The 22,754-nt window shown below is 41.2% G+C and overlaps 1 protein-coding gene and 1 long non-coding RNA gene across 3 annotated transcripts in view; one reads left to right on the top strand and one right to left on the bottom strand.

The window, feature by feature from the left end:
* DDAH1 (dimethylarginine dimethylaminohydrolase 1) overlaps positions 1–13,398 on the top strand; it is a 142,968-nt gene extending 129,570 nt beyond the window's left edge. For both annotated transcript variants that reach the window (XM_059925411.1, XM_059925419.1), the window contains exons 5-6: positions 7,951–8,094; positions 10,329–13,398. In XM_059925411.1, coding sequence (XP_059781394.1) covers positions 7,951–8,094; positions 10,329–10,445 — 261 coding nt within the window. In that variant the 3' untranslated portion in view covers positions 10,446–13,398. The remainder of the gene's footprint in view (positions 1–7,950; positions 8,095–10,328) is intronic.
* LOC132367305 (uncharacterized) lies at positions 421–22,533 on the bottom strand. Its single transcript, XR_009503757.1, has 3 exons — positions 22,209–22,533; positions 1,250–1,328; positions 421–584 (listed from the first exon to the last, which is right to left on the bottom strand). It is a non-coding gene; the product is annotated as an uncharacterized LOC132367305 (long non-coding RNA).
* Positions 22,534–22,754: the final 221 nt, after the last annotated feature.

The raw sequence follows: 22,754 nt of genomic DNA, 5'->3' as shown, positions 1-22,754 counted from the left end.
GCAGATTAAACTTAAAAATGTGTCATGTGTGTAGCCACTACATTGAGGGAAAAATGAGGAAATATTCTTCCAGTATTCAAAAACTACTATGCACTTCAGCAAAGAAGTCCCTCACATCATTGCCAAACAAGTAAAGTTCCAATATATGTCTTCATTGTTTCATTTGTCTTACTCATTAGTGTAAACAAAATATCACCCAGCAGCCATGTTGGAACTACAGTGATTTGTCAATTGCAACTATTAGGTTGGCCTCAAATGCACAAGCTCTGCAAAAATCAACAGAAGCATTCTGTGAGAATCAATTGACAATATGAAATTTATAGTCAAGAGTATTGAAATTTTTATTATTATTTATAAATTGTAAAGGATGCTACCCATCCTTTATATCAGTAAAATTGATAATAAATGTCTGTAGGTATATTATGCATATGTTTTCCCCCATATTTACCAGCACACTATTGCCTGGAGCTGAAGATCTCAGGGCACTAAACATATGCTAAAGACTTTTTTCTTCGGCGCCCAGGCTAAGAGTACAGTTAGGTAGAGTGATATAGTTGAAAGTCCCAATGATGATTTTCTTCACACTGTTCCAGAAAAAAAAAAAACAATGCTCTTTCCTGTGCATAGACTTTCCCTAACCCCCAGGCAACCCTTTCACAAATGGCCAAGCAGACTGGGCAGAGGATTTTGAATGTCTCAAAGCAAAACAATTACAATTATTGCAAGGAAAATGTTTGAATGTGTGCCTTACTGATGAGATAACCAAGGAATCATTTGCTCATACAGAGACTAAGCATTAATCCACCAGTGGTGGGGTCCGAGTGAACAGGGCTGGTCCTGGGCATCATTGCAAAGTGTGTGTGTTTGGCCGTTTCTCGTCTCTTACCTCGGAGCTTACCCCTCTACTGCTCTAGAGGTGATAATGCCTCTTCACCCACTGTCTTTTTCCATTCCCAAAGGCTTTGCTCTTCCTTCATCTACTTAAATAATAGAGTAGCTAGCTCTGGAAACCAACCTATGTAGTCTAGTAGCAAACTCGGATGACTTCAGAGGCCAGACCTTCTCTGTCTAAAATGCACTTAAATGCAAACTTTTCAACATATGTGCATGTCAAATAAATTGTATCTACAAGAAAAATTAGCCCACAGGCTGTCAGTTAGTGAGCTCCAAGTCTAATCTTTCAAGGGCTATTGGCAAGGTGGTAGGTTGGTGTGACAGTAAAAAGGTGGGCATTTGGAGGCTGACTCACCTGGACCTGAATCCTGGATTTCTGTCTTAATGTGTGACTTGGAAAAATTACTGAATTATCTGAACCTTGGCTTTCTTATCTGTAAAATGAATTGTTAAAGAAAGAAATAAGTTAAGATAGATAAACCATCAATAAAGAGAAGATAGCTCAATAAACATTCCAATTCTTTCTTGCTATTGAATGACCCAGGGGAAACTGAAAGATCACCCAGCTCCCAATACCCAAGGAAGTTAATTTTTGATGATGAGATTTTAGGAGCTGAATTTAGGGTGCAGGCATCTGAAGAAACATAGCCAGGGCATGACCTCAGTAGCCAAGTAGGCAGCTGTCTACTGTACTTATTCAAGACATAGGAATAAGACTGTGGGAGATTTGCTTCTGCTACAGAACTAGTCTTAGAGAAGCATGGCAGGGGTAAGAAGGGAAGGTAGGATGCCAGACTTTGCATTTTGGAAGTACTTTGGTCTGATTTTTTTCTTCTCCACTCCTTGAGTCAAAAACTTAACTCAGGGCTTCCCTGGTGGCGCAGTGGTTGAGAATCTGCCTGCCAATGCAGGGGACACGGGTTCAAGCCCTGGTCTGGGAGGATCCCACATGCTGCGGAGCAACTAGGCCCGTGAGCCACAATTACTGAGCCTGCGCGTCTGGAGCCTGTGCTCCACAACAAGAGAGGCCGTGATAATGAGAGGCCTGAGCACCGCGATGAAGAGTGGCCCCCACTTGACGCAACTAGAGAAAGCCCTCGCACAGAAACGAAGACCCAACACAGCCATAAATAAATAAATAAATAAATAAATAAAAACTTAAATCAGGGCTGTGACTACCCATAGAAGCTCCCCTTGTTCCTTCTGCCCATGCCCTGCTCCCCAGCCCTCCGCAGAGCTCAGAGTGGTCCTGTAAGAGCATGGGGGGTTTTTCCCAGCCTTCCACAGAAACCACTGTGTTTGAAGATTCCTTCCAGAGAAATGGTTTATGTGACTTGTGGTTGTAGTTTGAATAGTAGAAGAATTCTTTCCTCTACATTTTCACGTGCGCCATATGATCTGAGTAAAAGCAGCAGCTCCAAACATGAGATAATTTGTGGAGGAAATGTCAGCTAGCTTGGAAGGGAATATTTGGCATTGAAAGTTTGCCCAGATTTAACTAAAAAGAACCATGTAACCTCATTCTTAGGATCACAGCCCATCAATTCAGAGAGGTTGTTTAAAAGACAGCCTCTCTCAGGTTATGTTCATTTTGAGCTGATCCATGGAAAAACCATTAAAAAATGAAAACATGATATCAATTCTAGAATGTTATTCATAGCTGTTTGACTCAGCCTTAAAAGGACTGCAAGGACTTGATGCCTGGTGTATTGTCAGACTCTCAATAAACTGTTGATGGATGGGTGGATAAATAAATGTATGAATGATTTTAGATATCCAGGAGCAATGAAAAGTGTGCTTGAGCATCATATATTGTATATCTCAATAGAATCTATGATGAGTTGCTTTATTGAGTTGGCTCCATTTTGATATGTTGAGATGAATACATATGTATATTTCATAGGAAGATCAATTATGAGCAAGCCAAAAATGTGCTCTGCTTCCTAAACATCTTTAAATACGTTCTATATAACTTTGCTTCGGTATTTGACCAATGCATCCTACATTGTTCTGTGAAACAATATAGCCTGGGAATTTTTTCAGAATAATTGATGTACGACAAAAAAACCATGAGTAACAAGTGGGAGAATGAAACTGCCTTCCAGACTTTTGGATGAGAAGATTCCCAGAAATGTTGCGAACTGCCGGAAATGCCTGGTTGTTAATGCAACTAGCCATGCAAATTATCTTGGGCTGGAAGCCAGACATTTCCCACTCTGTTTTGTGACAGCTCCCCTCTGGGGAGCAAGGCCGGTTCCTCCAAACCAGCAGCTGTGTAACAGACCACCACAACGTGGCCAAGATGATTCTCAGAGCCGTTTCCTCTCACGGCTACGTGCCTTCTTCGTGAAAGAGATGCCTCTGTCAGGAGTAAGGTTGACTTTCTTTTTACTGCCAGTGTACCCTTGACCTACCTTAACTTATAGATTATCATCTCCTGAAGGCAGAATCCGTGACCAAGTTACCTTCGCATCTCTTTCCCGTTCCCACCTCCCACTGCCGTCGCGCCCGGCCTGAAGGGGGCGCTCCAAGAGGACAGTTGAATTGAACGGAACACCAATTGTATCCAGTCCTGATGATATTCAGTAATTACTCTCTTTTACACAAAGTGGAATAACTCCTTGGGGAAATGGCAGAAATCAGAAAAGACATTTAGAGCAGTGACTTAACCTCTCAGATACTCCCCCAAAGCCCTGTAGAACTCCTGCGTGTTACCCGGAGTCCGGGGCCTCTCGGGAACTTGTGGCGTGGGGACGGATTAGGGGTTTTCTCCTTTCCGTGCTGGCTCCCGGCGCAGCCAGAAGCAGGAAGTATAGCCCCCGGTGTTAAAAGAACACTTTACACACAGCTCTGGAGCAATACACCGCCTCCACCCCTTTTTAGGAAAAAACGTTGGGACATAGAACTAAACAGCCTAGCAGCCACATTCTCGGAATATTTGAAATGATACTCATCTTTTAACAAAGCGGAGCATCCACAAAGCGGAAGCAGAACCTGTTCCTCCGCCTCGCGGTGGCTCTGTCCTTGGGAGCCTGAGCTCTTTGAGGTGATGCCCTGCCAGGCGGGCCGGGAGCACATCCTCACATCCTCGCAGTGCCATTCCAACACCACAGGGGAAAGATGCTAGAGAGACACACAGTCTCCTGAGCCTTTTTCTGTGTATGCCCCTCTGGATGGCAAGCGCCCTGCATTGTGTATATACATGCGTCTTCTGAACCCAGCCATAAATAAATGCAAGCTGTCTTATTCAGACAATAACAACATATAAAAGAAAGAAAAACAATCACTAACAGGAAAAGAAAAACCTGTTCTTTGTCCCAAAAGAGAGAAACCCTTTGTGTTCGGAATAAACACCTTTAGCTTTTTCATGGAAAAAAAATGTATTTTTTGTATATTATCTATAGTTACCACTTCCTAAATCCTTTTAGTTTAGAAAGACTACGCCTGACAGAGCTTTTGTATTTTTCTTTCCACAGTTAAGCAGAACCACTCACTGCTCCAAACAGGGTCTGTTCTAGTATTAAAAGTCATTTCTTTTGGCACATATTTTAACCTGTCTTAAAATGATAACCATGAGGCCTTGATGAATTATTTGAAAGGCCTCTCCTAAGGAGGCTTTGGTGGTTTTGTTAAGACATTTATTTTAAGAGTATCTCTCAATAGAATTTATCAGTGAATTACTTTATGTGTTCCCAGCATTAAATTATTTCCTCTCTAAGAATATTATAACTCCTTTCCTCACAGTGATGAAAAAAATGAAACTATTCTCAAACAGTGCTAGGTTGGGTACTGGCCCTTATGTCAGTAATTTTAGGAATGTTCCCACCAGAAGTTATGAATTATAAATATAAAGCCCGGAAGAGAGAGAAACATTAAAGAGTGAGGAAAAACAGCAATTAGAATTTCACATAAATACCATCAACTGAAGAAAAACAAATCATAAATATAAAGCCCGGAAGAGAGAGAAACATTAAAGAGTGAGAAAAAACAGCAATTAGAATTTCACATAAATACCATCAACTGAAGAACAACAAATCAAGCACATGGGAGAGGGGTGGTATTGTTCAAGCTAGGATGTGGGGAGATGGGAGGGAACATGGAGAGAGCTGAAGGCCGGGTAAATAAAGCACACCAGGAAAAGAAGGATTTAGTCTCCATTATTCCAGAGAAAATGGGCACTTTCTGAGGTAGGTTTCTCTGCAACCTTGGAGATTCTAGTTTGTTCCTTCACTGACAAACAAAAAGTCAGCAGTGATAACATCCTTGATAACACTTCCTCTGGAATGTATAACATTCCATGTTTCTGCTTCATAGTCACCGCTGGACATGCATGAGTCAGACTGAGAGGTGGGGAATTTGCTGGGCTGCTCATGGGACCATTGAAGTTATAGTCAAGGCCTATGAGGTGTGGACTTGCTATGCTTCTTTCTCTTTCAACTCATCTTGTACTAAGAGCCATAGGCGATTTTTTTACCTCAGAACAGGCTATCTTAAGTGTGAGGTTAAAGGGCAAAGCTTGCCAGAACAGTAGATGGGACTGCAGACTGGAAACCTGAACCTTGTTTGTCTGGTCATGCTGTCGTAAAATACTAGTAGCTAATTAAGGGCTTAGTACAGCACCTAATTATATTCATTATCTTCACTTATTTCTTACAATAAGTATGTCAAAGACTATTATTATCCCAATTTTATAGATGAGGAAACTAAGAAGTCAAAAGAAAGCTTGAATTTCTGTAGCTCACAAAGGATACAGCAGAGACATAAACCCAGGTCTTTTTCCAGAGTTCAGAGTCTTAATGTGTCCCCTCCTACAAAATAATAAAGGGAAGCTACTATTATTTTTTTTTTGAAAGCAGCCAAAAGAAAGTCTGCCTAGGATATAATTAAATAGCAATTCATAATAGAGGAGAGCTACTTGGGTCTGGATCTTTTTCTCTTAAACAAGCCTCTTCATATTATTTTTGGGCATATCCATTTTATAAAGAGGGCTAAATTGAATATGTTGTTAATTTGCTTATAATAGTTCTAAGTTGTCCATGTCCTTGAATAGATACAAGGTTCCTCAGGCTGGGCTGCTCTAAGGAAGAACCCACCCTACCCGTGGATGATCCACCCTATGGGCCTATCCCCTCAGGGAACAATTTAAATTAAAAAGTGTGAAAGAGATGTCCAGTCAAGTCCAAACTGTACCATGTCATAACAGGATTACACACAAAGAATGAATGGTACCATGATTAATTTTGACCATAAATTAGAAGTACCAAATAAGTGTGAAAAAGTAGATGATATGGTAGTTTGTAGGAGAGAGATTTTGCTGCAGCTCTGGAAGTCAAGAAAGAGCAAAGTGAGATAATTAATAAATAAAGTTTTGAGTTGCACAGATCTGGGTTTAAATCTACCTTTATGACCTTGAGCAAGTTATTTGACCTCTCTCAGTCCAATTTCTTCATCTGTGAAATGGGAATTTGGGGATTCAATAATAAATGTAAAATATTTAGCATGGTGCTCTGCCTGTTCTTACTGTAATATAATCGTCTATTTGTCTGACAGTCTCCTCCATTAGGCTGTGACCTCTTCAAAAACTGGATTTATGTCTGTTTATCTTTGTGTCTCTGAGCCTTTGATATAGTGCTTAAGCTTATCCCACTCCTGATGTTTCCTTCTATGTGAAGGATATTCCATTATCATATTATTCCTGGTTTCTGTCTGCTCTTGACATATTCCCCACTAGGAGAAGAGAATGGATTACCTGATTGGTGAGTCAAGAAGGCCTTACCATCTGTACTCTTCACATCCTCGTGGGAGTGAAGTTTCTGCAGGGAGCGCGGCGTCTCTTCTGCTCTTCCACACCATAAATCTTACTGTCCAGTGCCTCCATGACTTAGTAGACAAGAGACCTAACTCTGGGGTCCTATAATATGAGGCCCATTTCCACACAAATCTTGAGGGGTAAAGGAAGACCTAGCTGGAAAGATAGATTAGAACCAGACAGTGAAAAGATCTTCTTATACCTCCATGGCATGACATTTTGGCAGATTCCTTAAAACATATAGACAATGATAAAGAATGGAAAGAGTCTACATGAGTAAGCCCAAAATCATACTTGTTTTTGTTTTTAATGTTTGAATATTTTTGGTGTGGGGGAGGGGTGCAGGGGAGTGGGGAAGGTTGTTCTTTGCATTTTTGCTTTAATTTGTTGAGGGGCTGAAGATGAGATATCAATATTTTAAGTTCTTTGCAGAATTCATTTTTGTCTTATTTTGAAGTTATTTTTTACTAAGGTACTAATAAACCCTTCATTTGATGAATGGACCTGCTAAATCAGCTTTTCTCCAAGTGTGGTCCAGGGACCATCTGCCTCAGAATTACCTGGAGGGCTTCAAAATACAAATTACTATGCCTCACCTCGAATCTGCCAAACCAGAATCCCTGGCGGCAAGGCCTTGGAATATGATTTTAACATTCTCCCCAAGGGATTTTTATGTTCATTGTATTAAGGGCAGCACCTGCTAACAGACAAGTGAATTCAATTTAAATGTACCTAGAAGAGGAAATTATGTTTGTGTGTGTGTGTGTGTGTGTGTGTGTGTGTGTGTGTGTGCAGTTATTGCTAAATCAGTTAACTGACCATTCTGATTACTGCTACTGACCATTCTGATTACTGCTATGGTCCTTTTTCCTTATAGACCAGAGCAGCCCTGCTTACTCAGCTGAGGATATCATCAAAACCCCAGCTGGGCCTTTTGTCTATGTGTCATTCTGATAGATATTATGAAAAAAACTAGAAAAAAAATCATTTTAAAACCCTTAAAAACTTAAAGACAAACACATACTTTTAAAAGAACAAGAAGAACCCTTACAATTCTTCCAAAGAATCGTAGCTACATCCAGTTTTCCTCTTCTGGTTCTAAGTGTCTAGAGGTAATAGACGGGAACTTCAACACAGAGGAACATTCTTAGGTATGGATTGCAAGCTTTTATCCCACCACACTGCCCTCCTTCTGTTGGCAAGTGTGGGAGACGCTCTGCTTAGGCCTGCTTTGTTTCTCTTTATAGATCATGCAACAGATGAGTGACCACCGCTACGACAAACTCACTGTGCCTGATGACACGGCCGCAAACTGCTTATATCTAAATATCCCCAATAAAGGCCACGTCTTGCTGCACCGAACCCCAGAAGAGTATCCAGAAAGTGCAAAGGTAAAAAAAAAAAGTCCTTCCTGCCACAGCAGCTGACTAGGCCTCCCTTTGTAGCCTTCCTGCCTAGGGATTTTTTTCACAATAGAGTGACAAATAACAGGGCTTCCTTTTCCCCTATACACATCATTAGGAAAGCCAAAAGGATAACATAATTTAGGGCCAAGGAAAGTTTATTTAACTCGCTCTTCTTGTTAGTGTCATTGGTCACTAATGCATGCAAAGTAATTGAGATGATCATGCCTGGTATTCAGACCTTTTCAAATGAGTATTTGGAGCTCCCAAGTCTGTGCTCCAGCTCTGATTAAATGTACTTCCTGACACTGACATGCTCATTAAGCATAGAGACCTACAATTAGATGGCCAACTGTGTCATTGTTTTCTGACAAATCTAAGCTGCCCCTCCTCAGAGGGTCATTTGTTTCTTAAGTCAGAGAAGTAGAAATGACCCAAAGAGAAGGGTGCTCATTGTCAGGGCTACAAAAAAGCAGGGGCTACACATCCTAGGCAACAAGGGCCTGAAAGGATAGAACAAGAAGAAATATAAATATAGCACACTTGGAGCCAGCCAACTGGTCCCTCCAAGTAGCTCTGCATTTATGTTCCAACCAGGGAATTGCCCCCTCCGTATGGAATTCTTTCCTGGTCTGAGAAAATCTTCCCAGTCTTTCAGGGCACTCTGCCAGTCTCATCCGTGTACTTTGGTAATTTCAATTTAATCATACCAAGCAGATTAAGGGTGTTGGTCCATAGATCCTTCAAGTGTTCATATCTTTTGTAGGCATTTCAGTATGTTCATCTCTTTCCAGAGGAGCAAGATATTTATAGTAAGCATTACAGAAGAGTCTTAGTAGCCACTGATCTCTCTCTCTTTTTTTTAATCTTAAGCTTTAAAACTTTTAGAAAATAGTTTATGCTACCTTTTAAATATGCAATACTGTATAATTACTAGGCTTATCCTTATAGTCAGGATTCCCCTCAGCAGATTAAAAAGAGAGCAGGGGAAGAGGATAAATAGATAATTTTTTTTCTTTTTCCATGGCTGAAAGTGTGAACCTGAGGAAAATATAGGACCCCTGACCCCCCTGGACTGGGGCTTAACCAGCTCTCAGATGAATAGTGGGTCTCACAATTTAATGTGCATCAGGGTTGTTAAAAATAGAGGTTCCTAGACCCCCCACCCTAGAATCTGCAGTATCAGTAAGCACCCTGGTCACTGAACTCACTTGGAGAAACACAGCTCTGGATCATTCATACCCCTTCAGCCACATCAATCATCTGATAACGAGATGATCATTAACTGCTTCTGAATTCAGCCCTGGGTCTACCACCAAAAACAGTAACGTCATGTTTATTGAGTGCTTCCCCTGTGCCAGGCACGCTGCATGCATTATCTTATTCATTCCTTACAGCAGCCCTGTGTGGGTGCTATTATTACTCCAATCTTACAGAGAAATAATCCCGAGGGGATGCCACTTGACTGAAATTACACTTGGAGCAGTTAGTTGACAGAACTGGGGCTGGAACCCAACTCTGTGTGGTTCCAGCACTCTTAATTAACCACTGTACCAAAGTACATCCTGCAGAAGCATGGTAGATTGTTTTTAGGCAGTGTATTTTCAAGTGATTTTGTCTTTTTTTAAAAAAAAACTGTTCTTTGTTTTATCATCAGAGAAAAAAATCTGTGGACTGTTAATTTGAAGGTTTGACACATGCTTTCTTTCTATTCGTGTCAAAAGATGCTCTAAGATTCACACACCTGTAATTTAAAAGCAGTTTGACCTGAAATCCTTCTCTTAAATTATACTTTGTCAAGTTTTTCCGATGGTCTTATTAAGGAAAGGAACATTATAGTTGAGAGGGTTTTGAAGTGTGGAGAGAGAGTCATACTCAGACTGTAAACACGTCCACCAACTTTCATATATCACTTAATCTAGCAATGACAAGGGCAGAGTAAAGGCCTTTCTAGTAACAACCACATTTCTGACACATCTTTGGCTTTGAGGTTAGAGCACAGAGCTAGTGGTTACCCAATGCTGCTAGCTCTCTGGGTATCGCTGTAAGCATGTGTGTGGTCTTGGTTACATGCATATCTTGGGGTTCAATGGGTGAAAAGCCTAAACTTACAAGCTAAATGAATCCTCTACCCCAGGTGGAGGGGGTGGGCCTGGGGGCCAGGGAAGACAGAGGCAGAAACATAAGCCTTCTTCTCTACTTTTCCTTGATTCCTCCTGCAGGTTTATGAAAAGCTGAAGGACCATATGCTGATCCCCGTGAGCCAGTCTGAACTGGAAAAGGTGGACGGGCTGCTGACCTGCTGCTCGATTTTAATTAACAAGAAAGTAGACTCCTGAGTCGCAGTCTCTCCCTTGTAGCCGGCAATACTGCACTTGTAAGGCCGATAACTGTACCCATTCCTACCGTTTTCACTGACAATCTTTTATGCCACTGTGCTACTAACTCTGGTTTACAATTCTAAATTTAATTGCTTCGTTCTGCACCTCCCCCAGCGCCTCCCCTCGAGGTGGTACCTAAACTGTGGATTTGCTCAGTGAATTAAGCAATCTAGAAAATATAGAGCTAATGAATTATTGAAATGTGATTAATCATTGTAAGGAAACACTCGTTTTAGTGTTTGTATTATCAGTGTGAAAATCGTTTATTTGCCAATATAAACCGAAGAATGTCTTCTTGATCAGTCAGCTAAGCTGGATTTTCTTTCTGTATATCATTAATTATCTTTGGCTCCCGTGAAATTCCCTGGTCTGTGGATCCTCCTCCTTTCCCTCTTTGTTTCCTTCTGAAGTATGAAAACTTTCCCACTTCTATCACAGTCACCTTGACCTTGGGTAGAATGCGGGGTCTTGCCTTCTGCACACCTCCCTGCAGGCCGACCCTGTCTGCCAGCAGTTTTTCTGCCTCGCCGCCGCCGCTGCATCTTCTGCCGCCACCACCACTTTCCCCCAGAGAGTCAAACAGGCCCCTCAGCAGAGCCGTGACCAAAGTCAGAGCAGCTGTTTAGGGGAGAGTTCACTGCACAGAGGCACATCCCAATGGGGTTTGCCCCAGAGATCTAAATTCTAGAAGAAGTAGGGCACCACACCTAGGAAGGTGAATTCAGCACCAGATGGTTGCTAGGGGATTGCAGATCAAGAAGCTTGGACACACCCCATGAGTACAACACTTTAGAAAGTCTTTAAGTCACATTCCATGAATTTTTGCTTTATTACTGGCCATATACAGACCTTGGGGAATAGACTTATTTTTTTCTTTCAATTTACTTTCATTTCCCCCCATGTGACTCACCCTGTTTCCAGGCTTCTACCCCTTCATCTACAGAGTTATTTTTTTTGCTGATCTACAGAGTCATTTCTTTCAAAAGAGACATTACATCTAAAAATGATTATTGATGGTCTAGTGCAAGCCAGATGGAGCATGTTCAGGAAGTGATAGGCTTGGTGCTTGAAACCAGCCGCGGACAATGGACAATTCTACTTTGAAATATCCATGAATATTTACTGTGGAATTCAATTAAAACTTCTTTCCACTGTAGCCTTCCAATTACACAACCTTAAACTGACACGAATCTCTTACAAAGAACAATGCCGCAGTGAAGGGAGAGATGGTTGTCTTTTACTTAAATGAAAGAATCAGCCTTTTAGCAGACCAGGGAAATGGTACTTTCCAAGGAATGATGACTGATTCAGGCATTTTATCAAACTTCCCAGTCATCTCCACCTTTCCTGTATTGCCTATGGCTAAGATTAAGATTCAGGGAGTTTCAGGAATGCTACTTCAAATCTTGCTAGGCTCACCTAATGTGTTTGTAATCAGACATTCCTCATGTTTGGTGACCAAGAGAGAATACCTTCATTCATTTCATCTCCCCCTGAACAAATGGAAGTGAGAAACCTCTGAGCAAACCAAGACAACCTTAACTACTATTTTTTTCATTTATTCGATCATTTTATGTCGGACTTAGAAGAAATTCCTTCTCCTCCTTCTTTTTCTTTTTGCTTGACTTTAATATTCATATCACGTTCAAATATCTAATTTCATGCATCCTATTACTGAAACGTATCTTGGTCACTGTCATATTTCCAACTGTCTCATCATGGGTGAATAATATGTTTTTACCACAGAGAGAATGAATGTTACCCACATGCCCAAGTTAATAAAGAAAAATTGTCCTCAGTAGTTATGGTTGCCCTTTGGGGTTAAATCCGGCCCTATGCTGGCAAAAACAGAAATCCTCCCTCAAAAAGAACCACAGGAAAACTCACTCACTCAATCAGCCACTTCAGTCTTAATAGTACAGCTAACTGGCGTATAATTTCCAATATCTTTATTTCTAGCTTTCCAAACTAAAGAACTGTTCTCTATTATGTTTAGTAAATTGCAAGTGAATAAACTTTTCTTTTGAACCATTTGTTCTACAGAAGGCTGTTTTCACTTTTCCTTTTCTTTGCGTCTTTCCATCTTTCCTTGTCTTTGTCTCAAGAAATCACTTAGAATCTATGTGCCTCTTCTACAGAATCTTATTCTTCACTGCTACATCACCTACAAGGCTGGCTTCTTTGGACTCTCTCTGTGATATGATGATGTGAAAACCTAAAATATTTGCAGCATAGTAGTATTATTTCTTTGGTGTACTCATCAGCATCATGTTATCTTTGAAGCGGAAAGACAACCCGCTACCCCGTTACATAGGTTCCCCTCTTGTCCATTGTGATTTATAAGGAAAAGCTAACAGAAACTGCTTTTTGACATTATAAAGACATTAGAAATTGTATTTCAGTAAATAAGAGTTGAGTCAGAATCACTTGGTCAGTAAGATTCAACTTACTAAGGACAATATAGAGAAAGTACATGATTTAGCATTATTTCTTCAACTGTGATGAATTGCTACAGAAATCAGCAGGCAGATCTCTCTACTGTGTATTGATTGCTCTTTTAAGCTACTGTGAACAGGTTACTAAGGCCATCTCTTCATCTCGAAGGGGGGAAATAGTCTGTAGATGAACAATGTGACTTATTTAGAGTTGCATGTTAGTCTTCATAATTATTTACTCCTTAACATTCTACAGAACTCAGACATGATTTCCACATGGTGTTAGACTCGTGCATTTTATCGTACTGACCATTCTGTTACAGCCAGTGTACGGTTATCCACTCTGTGTGCCAAAGCCAGTAATGCCTTTCACAGCCCTTTAGTCCAGAGAAATTCTGCACTGATTTTAGTCTCTTGCTGTACTGATCCTACAAGTATACCAATCACGATGGAATAAAGTGTGAGTTGTACTGTGATCAATAGCCTATGTCTCTTTTTTGCAACAGAAACTGCTGTGGTGAATGAAGTCACCATTTCTTTGCTACCAGAGATGGTAAGTTCTGTTTTTTTATTTTCTCTAGTCCTATGAGCTATGGAATTAGAAATACTATACCTGTAAGTCAACTGCTATCAAAAGCTTGGATTAAAATGATAATCAAAGGATACTTCAAACTTCTGGTGCTTTAAAAGTACGCATATTATCCACGTGAGGTCAGGAGATCTTGATTTCACATATGTTCCTCCTAAAAAAGGCTTCCCTTGTTCCTTTGACTCCTAACTGTCGTCAGCACATTATAATATGGCTCAGTTATGGAGACAGTTGAAAAATTTTTTGCTGTGTTCATGTAAGAGTTTGGATTTTGTTTTTGTTTATTTTATAGTAAGAGTTTTTAGGAAATATGAAGGTTTTTTTAATAAGGCTTTTTATTTCCAACAATTTTTTTCAAAGTGAAAGTAGCTTCATTGTTCTCTTTTTCTGACTGTAAAAATAATAACCGCTCACTGCAAAAATAAAAATCAAACCTTACCCAAAAACACATAAAAACAAAAGTAAAGGAAAAAAATTACCCCAAATTTTATCACCTACAGACAGCTACTATTAACATCTTGGAGAATATCCTCACATCTAGGACTAGATACAGATATAAATATGGAATGATTGTACATAATCATGCTGTTCCATAGCCTGCTTCCTTCACTTAGCAATATATTGTGGCCATCTCTCCATGTCAATAAATATAGATCTACATCATCAAATTTAACAGCCCTGTATAATTCACAATACAGTTGTCACAGCAGCTTTTTCTAATTTATGTGGAGTGTTCTATCACAGATGTTTGGTGTGCCCACATTTCTAGTAGCCGGGGGTCTTTAGGCTATCAAACATGTTCTGCTTATAAGCTCTCACACACCCCGAGGGTTAGCTCAATCCATAGTCCTCTTATCATAACTGAAGGGTACATGCAAAAGCCCATCAGAAGCACAAACCAATACTAAAATCCCCTGGAGAGGTCATTGATTTAGTCACACCGCTCGGTTGACGATGCGTCAGTTAGTTCTCCATTATTTAGGCTGCCATTAACATGGACAGTGAAACTAAAAACTGCCAACTGCAAACCTGCTCTGGGCCGCCACAGGAAATGGAACCTTCCACCCACGTGCCAGAGTTCAGTGCTACTCTTAGAGGAGAGAGGGAGACACTTTTTAAAGCAAGAGTTAGCAGGGCTCCCCTGACTGGTCCCCACAGCCTTGCAGAGAGTGGAGGAAGGTAAGAATGAGCAAAATCCCCTCTCATGACAAGCTGCAGATTCTGGAAATGGGAATTTGCTGAATGAAGAATGCTGGTCAACAATCATTTTAGACACATGAGCACATGTTTAGCAAGTTCCCACACTCTGCCAGGCTCCTGGGTGCAGCTCCTGTCTTTTGAGAGGTGACAGTCTGGGAAGGGCGGGGAAGGAAGACCACACAAGCACCCCGATGATCATAACACAACAGAAGGTAAGGGAGGAACCAAAGAGAATGGTGCCGTGGTGTTTCCCAAGTAGGGGAGATCAGACAGAGGGCTCAGGGTTTAATCTGGGCTTGAAAGGTCAGCTGTGGCTTCAAGAAGCCAGGATAGAGGTCTGGGGAACAGCAAGACAAAGGCATGGAGGTGGGACAGCACAGTGTACACTTCAGAAGCACCTACTGTGTGCCCGTTAACCTGCCTAGGCCCTCAGGATACAGTGGTGATTGTCCTTGCTTTCCTGGAATTTACATCCAAGTAGGAAGACAGACATTAAACAAATTACAGCAAGCATGATAAACATGAAAGCAGAATGGGGTTCTCAGAGCACGTGGTAGAGGCAAGCAAGTGGATTTGTTTGGCTGAAACATGAGACAAATATAAGAGCACAGTGAGACAATGTAGGTTGGAATGTCAAGGGCCTTGGGTATTTGGACAGAATTTGGCAGTCTGTGAGTGTCCCCAGAAGACTTTTGGGTCAGGGAGTCATACTAATGGAGCTTGATATGGCAGCATTGTATAGGATGAATGGGAACTGAGACTGGTGTTCTTCTAAACTTAATCTCCCCAAATTTAATTCATCATTTAAACATCTCTTCTCATCACCAAAGTGGAACCTGAGAGCTCGGCAATTAACTCTATATTTTCTCTCCTGAAAAACAGATTAATAACACCTTCCCCTCCCAACTACAAAGGGACATTTTCAACACAAATGAGATAAAAAGACTAAAACGTTCTTTGGAAGAAAGGTATAATGTAAATATCATTATCATCATCATTATCCTCATTAACTCCTATCACAGCAAGTCTGGAGCCCATCAAAATGTCATCTTCTATTTGAAACATCAATCACCTACTCCAGAAATAACTCAGGATTTTCATAATTGATGCCTGTAAGCTGGCCTGACAGCTTCCATGGTGAATTCACAGGTTTCCTTGGTACCCAGCAAGGCTGCTCCAAAGACGTACCTGCCTTAGGGAACTGTTGGCAAATCGGAATGGCCCTCATCTCCCTTCCCCCTCCAAACACTCATTTTTAACTCAGTGAAAGCAGGACCACTTATAGCAGAAGATAACGGGAGTTATCAGGCTTTTAGGAGAACGTGTGAGTGCCAAGTATGTTAGTCACTATAAATAAATAAAAGATTCAAACCAGTCTGCCCTCTAACCACTTGGTAAAATATAGCCTGTGATGGCTTGTGACATGAATGCTTAAAAGCAGTGATGGGTCCCTAGGTCTCAGGAAGCACCCTCTATTTATAAATAGAAAGTTTAGTCATTTGGCTATGAATAACAAGAAAGAGCTTGGGTGAATTAACACAAGCCTCTGAAGGTAGTTTGCTTTTCTTGTGCTTAAACTTTTTTAAATAATTTTTTTTAAGTTCCTGCTCATGGACAAGGACTCTTATTGATTAGATAGGGCCTTGAGCCAGAACTCAGAGGACAACTGCTCAAAAATTAAACTAGGAAAACATGTGCTATGTGTTGAAATTTCCCACTATCCCATCAGGGTACAAGACTGCATATTTCAGACTTTGCATATTTCACACTAACGCAGGAAAAGTTCAGGAACCAAACAAGTTCTCATTCCAAGCAACAGTCGAGCTATGTAGAAATCTTAGGTCTTCTACCTCTGGAAAGAGCTTGTGGAATCAACAGAGTCATGGTCATGGATCCAATAGAGACTTAAAATTCCAGGGCAGGATATGAACAAAGTCATCTGTTTTGTTTACGTGGGACTCAGATGAGCATATGAGGTTCCCCTAGGATTAATGTTAGGACAGCAGCATGGGACTCGCCTTCTTTCTAGGTTTAATAATAATTGAGGGAGGACTTCCCTGGTGGTGCAGTGGTTGAGAATCTGCCTGCCAATGCAGGGGACACAGGTTCGAGCCCTGGTCCGGGAAGATCCCACATGCCGCGGAGCAACTAAGCCAGTGCACCACAACTACTGAGCCTGCGTGCCACAACTACTGAAGCCCGCGTGCCTGGAGCCCATGCTCCACAACAAGAGAAGCCACCGCGTGAGAAGCCCGCGCACCGCAACAAAGAGTAGCCCCCGCTCGCTGCAACTAGAGAAAGCCCGCACACAGCAACGAAGACCCAACGCAGCTAAAAATAAATAAATAAATAAATTTATTTTTAAAAGATAATAATAATAATTGAGGGAGACAGAAGGAACACTGTTACCGTGGCAAGGTGGTAACAAAGAGTCTATCTGATAAGAAATAGAATTCACCCCCACTTGGATCAAATTGAAGAGAGGCTAATGAAGGTCTGTTTCAAAGGTATGGATGTTCAACGGACAAACAAGGGATGGTGGGTGAGACACCCAGAAACCAGCTGTCACCATCACTCCTAGGCCCAACAGGACAAGGACAGGAAATCATACCACTGGATCTGGGACAGAGAAGGAAGGGCCACAGCTCTGGCCAGAGACCAGGTTCCAGAGCCTCTCTTCTCACTGTCTGACCTGCTGGTGCTCCCCATCGACTGAACTCAATGGCAAGATGGTTAGTGAGGGGTCCCAGGTGATGCCCCTGCAGGGGCCAGCACAGAGCTGGCAGAGAAGCGTAGAAAAAGGATCTGGAGAGGGTAGAAGATGATCAGCACATGCCACTATGAAAACGAGCTCTCAGCCCTTCAGAGAGTAGTCATCACCAACTCTGTCTCTCAAGGTCGGCATTTAAATCCTATTTCTTAGCAAATTCCTCAGGCACATGCCAGTTCCGTGGTCTGGTTCTCTCTCTTTCAGTATCAGAAAATAATTGGAGCAGAATCAACAGTAGAACATGAGTCTGCACAGCCTGAAGGTGAGAGAACGTTGCATTCCAGACCCATGAGTCCTGAACCTCTTTAGTAAGCACTATGTTAGTTCTAAAATAAGCACAGTTGCTTGGGCACCTGGTGTCCAAAAACAGCTAGCTGCCTTTTTACTGCATGCCCATGACCTGCTGGTGACATAAAGTTGCTTAGGATTCCAAAGAACCTATTTTCTGTGTTTCCCCTTTTGTTTATACCTACAGCCAGCCTTGCTGGGCACAAGCTGTTTTGGTTTTACATGGTTATGTTGCTCATGGGGATAATATTCAGTCTAAACTAATAGTAGTGAGTTCCCCATTTTGGGGGGTGTTCAAGTAGAGACTAAAGGACCACATCCAAGAGTGGTTGTAGAGATTGCTCTATCCAGTAAAAATCTAATGTAAATAACATCCAACATCCTTCCCTGCCCTGGAATTCTATGATTAGGCATTTGTACTGTTCTGATCCTGAGTGACTTTCTTTTCCCCTCTGATCCCCACTCCCCCAGTCTCCCTAATACATGGACATTGTCCTCACCTATTAAATAACAGTAATTACGGTTCCACTTCCAGCATGACAGCATGAGGAGATACATCTGCAAAACTGAGAAGATTGTTTTTTTAAAAGAAACATTTAGAGTCTCTGGAAACGGTCATAAGTGTATACATCAAATGAAGACATTTAGTCAAGAAAATCTGCTAAACTCGGTAAGATCAGTGAGACTCTGTGGTATTTGAACCTGCACATTTCCTCCTCCCCTCCCAGCTCAATGACATTAGTCCTCCACTCCGGAACACAAGGCCCTCTCTCCCTGCAGCACACGGAGGGCTGAGACATCAGTGTTGCCCCTCTTGCCCTCAGCTACCTGTTGCTGACACTGATTTCTGGACAAGTGCAGCTGGGAGGTGGGGGCTCCCCTCTTTCTCCCCGCCCTACTAGTGGGACAGAGGCTCTACCCTGAGCACTGCACCAAGGAGAATACTGGGGCCCTGAACCCCTTGTCCCAGCTCCCAGGGTAGGGGTTCCAGCCAGGAGAGGGAAGTCAAAAAGACTCGAGGCTATTGCCCCCCACCTAGCACAGAGCAACTAAAGCAAAGAGGTCACTCAGAGAGGAGCACACCATTGTCTCTACCCACAGCTGTAGAACCTTCCCTCAAAAATTTTGCCCAGGGGAAGAGGCAGGCCGTAGAACAAAGAGTTCCAAATTGAGAAGCTGGTCTAAGGATGCTCTCAAAAATAGCGGAGTTAGTAGTGAAATGCAACTGGGAGGAGATCGGTAGATTCCTTGGAGGTGTAGGCATCCAGATTGGGAAAGAAGAAGGAAAATTGTCTCTATTCACAGATGACATGATTTTGTATATAGAAAAATCCTAAGGGATCCACTAAAAAATATTAGAATTAATAAATGAGTCCATCAAGGTTTTAGCATACAAGATCAATATAAAAAATCAACTGCATTTCTATATACTTGCAATAAGCAATCCAAAAATGAAACTAAGAAAAACAATTTCATTTACAATAGCATCAGAAAGAATAAAATAATAGGAATAAATTTAATAAAAGACGTTCAAACCTTATACTCTGAAAATTATAAAACATTGTTGAAAGAAATTAGAGCTAAGTAAATGGAAAAATCTCTCATGTTTATTTACTAGAAGACTTAATATTGTCACGATGGCAATACTCCCCAAAATGATCTACAGGTTCAATGCAATAGCTATTAGAATCCTAGCTGACTTCTTTGTAGAAATTGGCAAGCTGATTCTAAAATTCGTATGGAATTTCAAGAAGCCCCAAATAGCCAAAACAATACTGAAATGAAAAGCAAATTTGGAGGACTCAGACTTCCCAATTTCAAACTTCAAAAGCAAGAGTAATCAAGACAGTGTGGTACTGGCATAAGGATAGACACATAGATCAATGGAATAGAATTGAGAGTCCAGAAATAAACTCATGTGTCTATGGTCAACTTTTTCAACAAGAGGGTCAAAACTATTCAATAGGGGAAAGAATAGACTTCTCAACAAATGTTCCTGGGACAACCGTATACCCACATGCAAAAGAATGAAGTTAGACCCTTCCCTTACACCATATACAAAAACTAATTCAAAATGTCTCAAATACTTAAGTGTAAGAGCAAAAATATAATATAAAACTCTTAGAAGAAAACATAGGAGTAAATCTTCATGACCTTGGCTTTGACAATGGATTCTTAGATACGACACCAAAAGCACAAGCAACAAAAGAAAAAAGATAAATAAACTTCTCAAAATTAAAAACTTTTGTGCTTCACAGGACACTATCAAGAAAGTTAAAAGAGAACTCATCAAATGAGAGAAAATATATATCTGATAAGGTATTTTATCTAGACTATCTAAAGAACTCTTACAACTCAATAATAAAAAATACAAATAACCCAATTTTAAAATGAACAAAGGATCTAAAAAGACATTTCTCCAGAGAAGATATACAAATGATCAGTGAACACATGAAAAAATGTTTGACATCGTTTGTCATCAGGGATGTGTAAATCCAAATCACGATGAGATACCACTTCACACCCATTAGAATGGCAAGAATCAAAAAGTCAGATAATAACAAGTATTGGCAAGGATGTGGAGAATATGAACCTTCATACATTACTGATGGGAATGTAAAGTGCAGCCACTGTGGAAAAAAATCTGGCAGTTCCTCAAATGCTTAAACATTGAGCTACCATATGAACCAGTAATGCCACTCTTAGGTATATATACCCAAGAGAAATGAAAGCATATGTCCATACAAAAACTTGTACATGAATATTTACAGCAGCGTTATTCAAAATAACCAAAGGGTAGCAACAACCCAAATGTATACCAACTGATGAATGGATAAACAAAATGTGTTCTCTCCATACAATAGAATAGTATAAAGCCACAAAAAAGAATGGAGTATGGATACATGCTACAACATGAATGAACCTTGAAAACATGCTAAGTGAAAGAAGCCAGTCACAAAAGACCACATAGTATATGATTCCATTTATATGAAATAACAGAATAGGCAAATCTGTAGAGACAGAAAGTAGATTAGTGGTTGCTTAGGGCTGGGAGTGGGGGGAGGTGGAGAGAGAGAAGAAGAGGGAGTGATAGCTAAAGGACAGGGGGCTTCTTTTTGACATAATGAAAATGTTCTAAAATTGACTGTGGTGATGGCTGCATATATCTGTGAATATGCTTAAAACCACTGAATTGTGTACTTTAAATGGCTGAATTGTTTGGTATATGAATTATATCTCAATAAAGCTGTTTTTTAAAATGATAGTGATAATACTCTTTGTCGTCTTTGTATCTCAAAGCGTGGTTGGAATTATTAAATGAGAGAATTTATATAAAAGTACTTGGTAGCCTATGCAGTGCTGTGCAAATGTAGCCTATTATATTCTTGAATGGGATTAATCAGCTTTTCACTAGCACCTGTCAGTACAAAACTCATAAGCTGCCATTCCTAAAACTACCTTCGCCCCCAATTAGATTTCCTTTTCTTTCATGGTTAAAATTCATTGACAGAGCCCAACCCTTGCAATAGTCCCACATAATGATTGCTAATGGAATGCTTCTTACCCTCAGCCTTTTTAAAAGAGGAAGTAACGTTTCTTTCATATGTTTTCACGAAACTCAACTCAAGTGTGCATAATTACTGCACATACCAAGCTCCTGGTTAGTCAGACCTGGAGTCCATCGTGGGCTGTGTAACAGTTTGGCTAGCTGGAGATGGTTCCTTTCCTCTCAAATTCCCAAACCCCGAATTACATTTTGGCCACCACTGTGCTCTTTAAGCTGGGGTGAGCAGCAGTCTGAATAAGCAAAAGGAGATGAGAAGAAATTTGCTCAGAGTGGCAAGTTTGAGAGTAATACTGAAGGAAGCTGGTTCTCGGCCAGGTGAGCCTATGAGCGCTGCACCAACACAGCATTTTTATACGAGAGAAGGAGGGAGAAAGCAAGTTCCCCTTTCTGGTGGCATTTGCTTTGCTTCGCCTGTCCTGTCCCATCCTGCTGTCTAAATACCCCTTTCTTTTTTTATCCAATTGTACAGCCTTGGACCCCAGCCCACACTTTTTGGCTTGCAAGCAGCTGATGCCTTCATAATCTCTTTTTTAAAATTTTAAAATAGTGTTTAATGAGGATAGCTTTTTTTTTTTTAAAGCTGTATGTGCCTGGCACGGTGCCAGGAAATGTTATGTGACTCTTTCCCTTAACCTTCACAAGTACCTGAAGAAGCAGATGACAAAACTGAAGCCCAGAGAGACTCAGTCACTGGACAAAGTCACACAGCTAGTGGGTGTGGCTCTGGGATTCAAACCCCCATTCTCGTCTGGGCAGCGTGGCCCTTGCTCTTCAACACCATTCTTTGTTGATCATTGAAAACAGGTGCCCTGTTAACATTTCAAAATGATAACACATCAAGGCATTTTCAGAACTTAGAAAGTGTTCTTACCTCTGCTCTTCCATATTAATGCAGATCCGGGAGTGTGTGTCACCCTCTTTCCCAGAGGCATCCCTTGGCTGAGCCGCAGAAACAAAAGCGATGGGGGACATCCCTGTTAGCAGAGGGCAGTTTTTGCAGGAAAATTGTGAGGTAATAGCGCCCTCACGTGGTCATTCGCATTTTCTCATGAGGCCTTTTGGCGGGGTGAAGGGCTAAGAATGTGGCGGTCTCCGTGATACACGTGATCCCTGGGAAGCTGAGCCTTCTTAGGACCCGGCGGTGGACTTGGCTGTGGATCTGGCCTGGGCAGGTTCCGTGGCCTGGACTCTCTCACCTTGGCTGAAACCAGAAATGGAGTCAAAGTCCCTGCGGGGGTGTTTTAGATCCTTACACACTGGAATCTGGGAGGCTCTGAGCCTTCATGGCCAGGAAACTACCCCCTCCTCCCACCCCAAACCCCAATCATTCCTTGACCTACGTCTGCGTGTCTGCCTTTAATCCCGTGGAGCACCAGCTTTTTAGCTAATGATTCCTTTGTTCCTGTAGAGTTTCTCT

This window comes from Balaenoptera ricei, chromosome 1 (assembly GCF_028023285.1).
Source record: "Balaenoptera ricei isolate mBalRic1 chromosome 1, mBalRic1.hap2, whole genome shotgun sequence".
Lineage (NCBI taxonomy): Eukaryota > Metazoa > Chordata > Mammalia > Artiodactyla > Balaenopteridae > Balaenoptera > Balaenoptera ricei.
The sequence above is the reverse complement of the archived record's forward strand: the minus strand, read 5'-3'. Positions and strand labels throughout refer to the sequence as shown.